At 36.1% G+C, this 11,147-nt stretch overlaps 2 protein-coding genes across 2 annotated transcripts; both read right to left on the reverse strand.

Moving 5' to 3' along the window:
• Window positions 1-3,644: 3,644 nt before the first annotated feature.
• On the reverse strand, window positions 3,645-5,738 carry LOC107044368 (glycine cleavage system H protein). Its single transcript, XM_015266226.1, has 3 exons — window positions 5,474-5,738; window positions 5,251-5,394; window positions 3,645-4,237 (listed from the first exon to the last, which is right to left on the reverse strand). The coding sequence occupies exons 1-3, from the start codon at window positions 5,616-5,618 to the stop codon at window positions 4,008-4,010; spliced, it is 519 nt and encodes a 172-aa protein (XP_015121712.1). The 5' UTR covers window positions 5,619-5,738; the 3' UTR covers window positions 3,645-4,007.
• A 1,104-nt stretch (window positions 5,739-6,842) lies between these two features.
• On the reverse strand, window positions 6,843-10,770 carry LOC107044338 (protein arginine N-methyltransferase 5). Its single transcript, XM_015266179.1, has 4 exons — window positions 10,622-10,770; window positions 10,400-10,515; window positions 9,131-9,863; window positions 6,843-8,421 (listed from the first exon to the last, which is right to left on the reverse strand). The coding sequence occupies exons 2-4, from the start codon at window positions 10,489-10,491 to the stop codon at window positions 7,297-7,299; spliced, it is 1,950 nt and encodes a 649-aa protein (XP_015121665.1). The 5' UTR covers window positions 10,492-10,515; window positions 10,622-10,770; the 3' UTR covers window positions 6,843-7,296.
• Window positions 10,771-11,147: the final 377 nt, after the last annotated feature.

Genomic DNA, 11,147 nt, shown 5'->3' on the forward strand with positions numbered 1-11,147 from the left:
ACTTGTATATTGTAAAATAAATAAAGAATTTTATGTTAAGTATGAGAAAGTAAGAAGACGTCTAACAAAAAAAATGAATGAGAAAATAAAGGAAATTTAATAAATTCATCATTGGAGCAAGGTTTATGTGGTCCCATTATAATTATCTAAATAGTTTATTAATATTCATTAAGAAATGATGAGGATAAAAGATTTATGAACTAAGAAACTATCATTGTCTTATTGCAGTTGTTAACTATAATTAATGAAGAAGAACACTATTTACTAAATGTTAAGGGAGAGAAAATTATATTTAGCTGAGGACAAATGGATGAGAAAAAATACCATTAAAACACAAAACAACCACGAAGATGCGAGGAAATAAAGATACCTTCGTTTATTTTTCACTAAACGTAGATTAACTGTTTAGCAGTCAACTCAGATATGATGAACAAAATATAAAAATAATTCTTTCAGTGCTGTGAGGGCCGTCATATTTTTTTGAGGCCTGTGGGTATCTAAAAGCCATCGGTTATATTGTAATTGTGCTAGAAACAAATGAAAATTTTCACGAGTGTTATGAGAGACAACTCATCATTGAGATGTGGAATCTTTGCTCGATGACAAGTGGTGCAGAGGCCATTTATTTGAAATTTTGCATAAAATTTTTTCGTTCTTGAATATCAAACTTGAAATATTAGACGCATATTCCCTTATTTAAATTTTTTAATTGCTCCTAGCTTCTTAATATTCAATTATAGTCGAATTAATTGTTTTCATTAAAGAATTAAGAAGAAATAAATTTTCATATTTCGTTATTATATTAAATGAACAAATTTTGTGCGATATTTCAATGAAATCATTAAAAAACTAATCACAACGATTCATAAAAATTAAAATAAATGAAGTGCGCGCAGCGGGGATGTACCTGAAGAGTGTTTTGCGACTTGATATAACAAAAAAAGCTCCTCTTGTAATAACTAGCTACGAAATGTACGTAAATTTAATTAGTCTAAACTAGGGAGAACGAGTGTTTCAGGAATATTGAAGAATATTATATTTTTTGGGTGTTGATTAAAATCACGTACACAAAACACTTGTATGAATACACGAGGAAAAGAGGATTGCACCACGGAATCGTCCTTGATTGACATATCGAGTGGGAGCCACCAGTGGAAGTGATAAATACTAAAAAATGGAGCAAGGATTCCCTCGAGTTCACTCGCCTCTGCGATATTACACAGAACATAAACCCAACGAACAAAAAAAAACGTTCCCAAAATTATCAAATCCGGTATAAGTTTCATTGCACTGCGCAATTTGGCCATTGACAGTTCAACTCATTCACGCGGAGAAAAAAAGTCAACGAAAAATTGCAAAACCACCAGGAGAATGCAGCAAAAATTACTGAACAAAAGGGAAAATTGGACTTCTCATTCTTCCCTTCATTTCGAACAAAAATTCTTGAAAAACAATTTCACTCTCTATTGCCCAACTTGTACAGTAATTTTTCATGATCTTCTTCCTCCGCGCAATTACCAATTACCCCCCATCGATTGCGAGGAAGCAGACAATTTTTTTTCACGAAAAAATGTTTTCAAAAGAAATTGAAGGAAAATATGAGATGAATATTTTCACTGACTCTGACGCGATTGACTACCTCTTCATTAAGTGTATTAATTTTTTATACTTTCACATCTCTAGTAACCACATACCTCATATCAGTGAAGTACACACTCTTAACACGTTAAAGGGCCCCCTACGATCGATTGTCGATGGAAGAGATTGAGCAGCAGGATGAGCACGATTTAACAAATTGGCGTTATCGTTGAAACTTTCCAGTTTTGAGCCCTCCATGTATTTTTAATTGCCAAGTTTCATGGAAAATCGATAATCCCTGTGATCGTGATCACTCTGCTGTTTGTTCTGGGTTCGTACCATTTAATATTTGTTTTACCATTAAGCCAACATTATTTATTTTTAATCCTCCAATCTTCGTTTGTCTCTTGACAATTGGATTTGCATGATTTTTTAAATTAAATGATGAAATACAAATAATTGATGGAAAATATTGAATACTTTTTATCCAGTGTTTTTTTTAAATTTTATTCGTCAAAAGGAGTGATATGTTTTGAATGATAAAAAGAACTTCATGCAACTTCCAATTAAACATTGCATGTTTTAGAACGTCTGCCGGTCTGACAATTTTCGGAACAGTACAGCCTTTTACCTCGCACCCAACAGTAAATCAATTTGATTAAACACGTGTCGAGCCCTTGATGAAAATTGGTATTTGATTGCAAGAAGGGGAAAGGGCTGGCACAATTAACGAGTGAATTAGGAAGAGTACTCAACAGCTAAAAGCCTTTTATCTCAGTACGACGAGACACGTCCATTGTCTATTTAATCGTCCGATCAATTCCATAAATCGACACTCGTTTTCATCGACGAATGAAAAAAAGAAACTGTAAATTGTGAAACTAGCAGGAAAGAGAAGAAGCCATTAAAGTCTCCACGAAATACTTCATGAGGGTGTTTATTGTACATTGTGTGAAATAATCGATGTACAGTTTTATTATTAATCGGCGGAGGATGAATAATATCTAAAATCAATTGATTACTCTAATTTAAATATTTGATGTGACTAAAATCCAAAAATATAGTGACAAATTTATGAAAATTGCTTACTCGATGGAATTTAAAATTTACTGAGAATCAGGGGGGGTTAAAATACAAAAAAACAGCAAGTGGAGAACACAAATCATAATAATATAAATATAAAATACTTTGTGCGTTGTTAACACTGCCGTTGAGCGCTGGCAAATTGTAAATTATGTAGAAAAAACATGATGCAGAAAAAAATGAAAAAGGTGAAGATTCATTGACTGTAAATATATATCTTTATTATTAACATGAAAACGAGGTGATGTTCATCTTTGCAAATATTCATTTTCTTTGAAATTCGTTACCTTAGGTTATTTTTTATTGAACGTAGAATAACTGTTTAGCAGCGGAGCGAGATGAAAGGATAAAGTGGAAAATAAAACAGAGAATAATTATTTTGTTCGAGGCCTGTGGGGAACCGCAAGTCATTCACTAGTATTATGAGACGAAATTAATCATTGGCATGTGGAGTATAGTCTCGATGATAAGTGATGCGGAATTCGGATTTGACGTAGAATTTTTTTAATTAATTTTTTTTGAATTAATTAAAATATTAATTCAATTATTTTTTTTAATTAATTTTTTTTTTATTCAATGATAAATATCAGAAACGTATTCTTTCATTGTGGCCAATGATTGAAAATTGACAAATCATTAACGACTTTGGATTTCGGAATGTTTTGATGTTAGAATGCACATTTTTCTGCAATTGGCCACGACTTCTATTTTTCATTTTCTGTATTTTTTATTCAAATTTTTTAAAAATGAAATTTTTTCAAGTGAACAGTGAAGATTTATTCACTGTAAAAATACATCTGTATTTTTAACATAACAAAGTGGTAATGTTTATCTTTGCGAATATTCATCTCCATTAAAAATAAAATAAAAGATAAAAGAATAAAACATTGAAAAAAAAACTATAAAAATAATTTACAAAAAAGAATACGCATCCAATATTTCTCATACAATAAAAGATTCATCAATTAAAAAGTAACCAATCATTGACTGTAAACATACATCTTTATTATCAATATAAAAACGAGGTCATGTTTGTCCTCGCAAATATCCATTTCGATTAAATATTAAAATTCCTATTAACAATAATATGATTTCGTCGGTCATACTATCAATATCAAAATATCTAAATTTCAACTCCACCGAAATCATTGCGATCGTCTCGTTGTGATGTTTCGTCAGAGGAGCCTCGAGACTGAAGCAGTTGTGACACTGTTTATCAGAAATAACAAAAAAAAACAGATAATGGGAGCGAACCCCCGTGGTCGGTTCCCAGATCATTCAGTCAAATAAATAATCCCTAAAAGCTTTCGCAATCGACGAAGTCGATTTTTCATTGCGAGTGTCAGTTAATGTGGATCGGATTTCAAGAATTCCTCGTAGGACTTTTCATTCATTAATTTCGCTATTTCATTGGGCGTGGAGAGTTCGATTTTGAAGAGCCAGCCCTCGGTGTAGCACGAGGTATTGATGAGGCCTGGTTTATTCTCAACAGCTTCATTTTTCTCCACAACTTTTCCACTCACTGGGCTTATCACCTCGGAGGCTGCTTTTACAGACTCGAGTGCACCTACTTCCTCTAAAAATACATGAGATCGAGGGGTTCAATGGATTTAATTGTTCGAATGGAAAAATATAAATAGGGAAGGAAGTGGCGACGAACAGGGTGAGGCTGATCATTTGAATATCAGTTATTTGGAGATATTTCGGAATTCTCATGGGAGATAACGAAGTTTTTCTAGAAGAAAATGAGAGCTATCAGAAAGGGCGTCCAGAGGATGCCAGTATTTTTGGAATTCGAGACAATTCCATTATCTACTTTAAATTCACGAATATTCATTAATTAATTTTTTTTAAAGATATCCGATTTTTTTTAAGATATCAAATTGACAATTAAATTGTATAAGGAAAAAATTATTTTTTTAAACATTCGTTGTTTATAAATAAATAATTGAAATTGTCTAAACTTTCGGAAACCTTTTTTCTTAGGCATGAAATCGATTTCTGGTAAAATTCTGAATATGAATAAATTGAATAAATGTGAATAAATGATTTTTATGGTGGAAAATTAATTGTTTATATTTTTGCAAAATGGACATTTTCATCATTTTTTAAATGTTCATAACTCAGAAGTAAATTCATTAACTGAGTTCAGTCTGGACCCGGCATCGGCAAAAATTGTTATTAATAAATTTTAAGCGAAGTTCCTTACGTGTTGATTTAAATTTGAAAATAATTTTTGATTCTGAATTATAATTAAACAATCAATTCTAAATTTCTGAATTTGATTTTTCAGTTAATCAAATAATGATCATTCTTACGAAGTTGATTACTGCTTTATAAAATACTTAAAAAATTGAAAATGTTAAATAATATTTTAAAAAGGCACAATATAGTGACCTCATCTTACATGTAATAAAATAATTTAAATTCTGTATTATGATTTTGTCTATCTCGGGTCTGGACCTATCCAAAGAGGAACAATTGTCCTTTACAAGGAGAAAAATTATTCAACAGTGCAATTAATCATCAACATTTTTAAAATTCAAAAGTGTCCATATTGCCCCACTGTCCCCTAATAGTGTTTTATACCATCCTGTTTGACTTCCGTCCCTACATCAGGCAATTGTGCATAGACAACGTCCCCAAGTGCATCCTGAGCGTAATCGGAGATGCCGACAGTGCCAATTTTCCCGTTTACCTCCACCCACTCATGTTTCTCAGTGAACCACCTCTCTGAATCATCAAATGAGTCAATTAAATCGGCCCCTGCAGCTCAGGTGCCTTGAAAATAACGTGTAAATTCAAACATTACCCGCCCTGGAGACTGGTGTCGTGGCGATCGCCCTCACGTGCGCAAAACCACTGGATTTACAACAAGAATTAACAATTTTCACTCCCTGCGTGCACGAGAATGATCTCAAACTTTGCCTGACTAATTGGCTGACGAGTTGTGCCATTGTGGAACGAATGTCGTTGAATTTTTATCAGAGAATCTAATGCTTTTGGGGCCTCTAGCCTCTCCCCAACAGACCGCACCGCGAGAGCCTGAAAATTGGAGTGCAGGCAACCGCGTGACTCAAGCGAATGACGAAAATCGAATGATAGAAAAACACTCAACGGCCTTTACGATCTTTTGGGTTGTCTTGTGGCACACGACCTTTCTTATCAATTGGACAATCGATAAGAGTCTTCTGACCCTCGGAATACACTGGCAAATATTATTCCATGGTCGGGAATAAATCTGAAATATAGTTATTTAAATTGGATGGAAAATTGTTTCTATTGCTCTATCATTTTGTTGCACAATCAATTCTGTCTGCACATTAAATTATTTTTTCTATACAGTAATTTCAAATGTTTCTTCTCTTTCATATGGTGAAGATTGCCAATAGAATGCACTCAGAAATCCGCGGATAAAAAATAAAGAGAATACCTCTAATGCGCCTATAAATTGAATGAAAATAAATCTCAACCCTCGAAATTAATAAAAAATCACTAGAATTGTCTACAAAGAGCAATTATGAACCGCGCAATGGCCTGAGTAGGAAGAATTTTAACTACTGAAAAAACTTGAAAAAAAAATTATCGAATAAAAAATTTTTTTTCTGAATTTTTACAGATTTCATCGTCTATCCTATCACTTCTTTACACAATTGTTTAGTCTGTTTGCAGATAGAGTTATTTACCGAATTTTTTAATTTTCCTCGCGTATTTCTTTCCTCATTGTGAAAATCAAAGAAGGAATATATACTAAGAATGAAAAATAGGAACTTAAAGTAAAGATACCTCCGATGCACTCATAAATTGAAAGAATATGAGCGAAAGGTCACTTGCTCATCAATCTCAGCTCTTAAAATCTGCACGTTAATGAAAATCATTGGAATTGTTCCATTTATCATTGCAACGATGACGAAGAATCATGGATTCATATAATACCCCCGAATTTCATTCGCGAGAGAACTAAAGATATATTGTCTTATCTCAACAACACGTGAGGTCAACAGTTCACTCGTGTTTATCATTGTTTTGAAAGCGTGTTTCGTACTCGGCCAACGCAAGAGTTACATTCTTTCCGATGTGACTAGGATACGATAGTCTTTTACCAAAGATGCGTTAAACAAAAGTTCTTAGACACGAAAGACCAAATGAAAAAACTGTAGACAAATGCGCCCATATTTTTGTTCTCTCCGATAGAATACAAGTTTATTACAAAAGCATAATTAAATATAGAAGTTTTCGAACATGACATTTGGCTCTTATAATTAATTCTCCTCTATTTCCCTTCTTCGTGATCTCCTTGTCCCTTAATCAAAATAATTGTCCAAGAGAAACTAAAATATATGGTAATCCATCATAACATGAGGAAGAATGGAGAAAAATGGATCTATCCACTTCACTAACAGAAATTCACAGAAAGAAATAGTCTGGCTTTGATTCATAAATTCGAAACAAGAATTGATTGATAAATTCCCAACCACGTTGTTCTCGCCGAGGGAATTACTAGCCATTAAAGAAGTATCATTTTGCTCAATCGCATATCGACAACGCACAGCGTCCAGTCAAAACGATCAGATGTCCAACAGGCAAAGAAAGAAGTGAAAAATAATAAAATTAGGAAAGCCAAGACATGATCAATCAATACAGTTCAATGGTGGAAGATCTTCCATTAGGATTGTGAATAGCCACAGGAACAGGTTTACTCAGAGTCCACTCATACCATACATTCTTGGACGTGCACCTCCTCCAGAAGTGCACCTTAATTTCATCCCCAGCCTTCAACTGAATGGGTTCCTTAATAGGAAAGAAAATGGGAAACCAGCTCAGCATTCCTTTACTATGAGACTCCGGGACAATGCTCAACCTGACATTATCAAACAGAACCACATCGAAGTACCCAGAGAACCCGTGCAGCACACTGTTCTGCTGAACCATGAACGTCCTGACATCATATCTCGAATTATCGATGATGGAGTCCCTATTGGGATGTGAGAACGTGAAGAGAGGCTGGACAGGTGCGATGTCATATTTGCTCTGGAGATAAACCACGTGAGGGGTTTCAAAGTTGGCGAGTGGGCCCTTCTCCTTCTCGTAGAACGCCTTGAGACCCTGATAAAGCTTAGCGGATTGCACAGGTGCTATGTAGGAGGTGTAACGCTGGGGAATGCTGATGCCATCGTCCTTGAGGAAGTTCTGGGCGCCATCCAGGCACTCTGGCGAGAGTTCATTGTCCCCGAAGGAGCCGAGGAGCTCTGACACAAGGATATCCGCCATCTCCGGACTCTTCCAGTCCCTCATATCACAGGCAACGATAGTCACCCTCGGCCCAAAGACGTCTGTCTTGAGGGCGTGAAGGGTCACAATGGCGTTGGGGTTCTTCTCCACTGCGTAAACTCGAACTCTGGCTTTTGCCATGTCTGCTGCCTGCAGGGATGCACGAACCAGGGGACCTCGACCAGCACCGACCACTGTTATTATCAATTCTCTGTTGGATTTGATGGAGAACGACTGCTTCGAGGCATCTTCGGTGTCTGGGGAGTCGTTGGGTTGAGATTGTGGGGTCTCTCTGCGGCTTGACCTCATCTTGTGGAGGATTGCTTGGAAAATGGCGTTTTGGTACTCGGTGTACTTGACTGGATCTCCCTCGAAGACCTCGTAGGTGCTGGAGTCGAGGTTGTCCTTGAGCGGCTGCAGGGGCACCTGGAGGTAGTCCTCGTAGCCACGACAGAAACGCTCGAGAGGTCCATCAGATGCGTATTCTCTCTGCAAGTTTATGGCAACATGAAAATGTTTTTAGCAAGGGGATTTTTTCGGAGATGAGAGTTTCAAGAGGAAATGGAGAGAGAAATTTTTTGCAATTAAAAATATTTTGAGCAACTTTTTTTATGACTGAGGAAGAACAGGGCTCCGACAATTGATTAATTGACTGTTCACAATTACTTTCGAGAGGAAATGTCAAGATTATTCAACATTGAATAGACGTTTATATTGAAATTGTTCTTGAAAACACGTTGTGTTAAATTGACGTAATTAACTGTAATGAAATTAATAATAAAAAACATGTTGAAAATTCAACGCACTGTTAAAAAATTTTATAACATTATAGTTCCACTGAAATTTCAAGTGTCGTCATTGACAACTCAAAATTTAGTGAAAACTGTCAATTATAGTTTAATTATTCTGTAAAAATTAATAGAATTTAGGGAAAATTGGTCAAATATATTCTTCAAGCTTCAATTTATCGAAAATTCAGCGTAATTTAATAATAAACATTCGTGTTTTGATAAAAAAAATTCAAATAACTTGAAAAATTCAGTGAAAATTGAAATTACAAATTTTTTTCCAAAACTGCAATTTCAATCACTATTCAATGTCATTTACCCACCCAAAAATGTATTGAAAAGTTCTCCCAAACCCATTTGTCTCCATTCACCTCCCAAAAATGTGAATTAAATACTTCTAAATTTCTCACCTTCCACAAATGATCTAAATAGTTCTGATAGAATGCGATTTTATCAGCCCTGTTAGCTCCAGTGATGATAAACCGAACATTGAGACCGCAGAATCTCTGAATGAGGCTCTGATGAGCCTTGGAGAGCACTGGGAATCCCTTCTTATTACTCAAGAAGATGGTGGTGGGTAGAATGAGTGCCCTGACGGGTTCTCCAATCCACCTGTTGATCTCCGCCTCGTCAGGAAGGTCTGAACTGACGACGAGGGCCACCCTGAGCTTCTTGTCAGTGTCACAGGCGTTCCTGAAGCCATTCCACCACTCCCAGGGGCTCTCACAGGAGACTTCCTCGTCAGTGCGATATGACAGGCATTCCTTCAGAGGATTCTCCATCGGGACTTGAATCAGGAACTTGAGGGTTGAAGCTGTCATCATTTTGTCGTAAATTAACCTCGCGAGGTTCATGTTCTGGGTCAGAGGTCCATTCAGTTTAAAAGTAACTGTCATTATCCCCAGGTGAGTGGCGAATGAGAGCTCTTGATTCAGCGAGGCCTCACTGTTTCCTCTGATGTGTGCAATCGGGGAGTCCACGTTTATGCTGGGGGAGAGCTTTCCAATGATCAGGCGATTCCAGTCCGAACTTTTCAGCATGAGGTCTGGCCTTGTGAAGGGACCCTCTCGGTTCTTCGATACACCTGAGATAAATTCCTGGATGTACTGGGGGTGCACCATTGGAGTCATTATGAAGAGGTAACTGAAATGAGATTTTTTTTTGTTCAACGCCCGGACGAATTATCTTTGCTGTTTTCTCGATTATTTTTCTATCTTCATAATCTTAAATTTCCATTGGACTTCACATCACGAGTCCCTAAAAATTATGATCATGCAAACTGTTAAAAACTGCGGTATATTTTACATTATGAAGATGGAAAAACAATTGAGATAACGTTCAAGAGATAATAATCCACCGGGGCCTTAAAGTCAAGAACGCATGGTATAGCGATTTTGTTTTATAGCAATCCATTCCAGAGTTTAATGTTACCGAGGGTTCGCGAAGTGGACGTAACCGGTATGTGAACCCCAAAATACAAAATAATAAAATTAATTTGACAAAGTCGCACTTTTTTAGGTGGACCCTATAGAGTGAAACTAAAAATTCGTGGCTTTAAATTATTTGTCTGAAATGCGGTTAAGGCAAGTAATTTAAATTTTAATGCAAATAATTTTAATTTAATTTTTTCAAGTCTAGATGGTTCCCCTCTAAAGTTTGAGGAATTGCTGAGGACTTACTTGGCATCATAGGCCGCTCTCAGGCAAGTGTCAACGTCAGGGACTGTCGCGTAGTCCAGACCACAGACCATCTGTCGCGGTGGTCCTGCCATTTCGTATTATTTATTTTTTCCTACCTGGAAAGCAACAATTTGGCGGAGTGAGATCTTTTGAAGGTCAATGCCGGCCTTTAGGTTACAATTATGTTTAGAGAGTTTCTGGGAATAGTTGCAGTTTATTTACCTGTTTTATAGCAAGAAATCGACAGCAGAGTATTCCTGGTGGTTTCAATTAGGTTCCATTGTCGAGGTGGAATGTTTAATGCTAGAACAACGCAATTTTTTTATTTGTTTGAGGCAGCAACTGCCATGGACGGGAACAGCTTGCACATGTGCGCGGGGATTGCACGTGCAATTGCGGACGACAGTCGGTAGGGGGCGAGTGGTAAATCACATTTGATTTTTACACTGCGGTATTCGCATTCTTTTTTTTTTTGCTTTTTTCAAATACATTTAAGAGTTCTGGATAGCCCGTCGATTGAATCATCGGAATAAACTCACAGATTATCAAATATTCTGAATTTCTCAATGAGTTCCATATAACTGGTCATTTCGATTTTTCAACTGAGGTATTAGCATTCATCTTTTACTTTTTTCAAATACTTTGGAGAGTTCTGGATAGCTCGTCACTTGAATCATCGGAATAAACTCATAGATCACTGAATATGCTGAATTTCTCAATGAGTTCCATATATAGAAAGGAGATTACA

The sequence above is a fragment of the Diachasma alloeum genome, unplaced genomic scaffold (genome assembly GCF_001412515.2).
Source record: "Diachasma alloeum isolate Michigan unplaced genomic scaffold, Dall2.0 Dall_scaffold_00714, whole genome shotgun sequence".
Classification (NCBI taxonomy): domain Eukaryota; kingdom Metazoa; phylum Arthropoda; class Insecta; order Hymenoptera; family Braconidae; genus Diachasma; species Diachasma alloeum.

Coding starts and splice junctions, on each gene's coding strand:
- LOC107044368 (XM_015266226.1), bottom strand. CDS start 5,618: ATGGCACAACTCGTCAGCCAATTAGTCAGGCAAAGTTTGAGATCATTC. Junction 5,395..5,473: donor GACACCAGTCTCCAGGGCGG/GTAATGTTTGAA, acceptor TTGATGATTCAG/AGAGGTGGTTCACTGAGAAA. Junction 4,238..5,250: donor GACGGAAGTCAAACAGGATG/GTATAAAACACT, acceptor ATGTATTTTTAG/AGGAAGTAGGTGCACTCGAG.
- LOC107044338 (XM_015266179.1), bottom strand. CDS start 10,491: ATGGCAGGACCACCGCGACAGATGGTCTGTGGTCTGGACTACGCGACA. Junction 9,864..10,399: donor AGAGCGGCCTATGATGCCAA/GTAAGTCCTCAG, acceptor ATCTCATTTCAG/TTACCTCTTCATAATGACTC. Junction 8,422..9,130: donor ATTTAGATCATTTGTGGAAG/GTGAGAAATTTA, acceptor ATAAACTTGCAG/AGAGAATACGCATCTGATGG.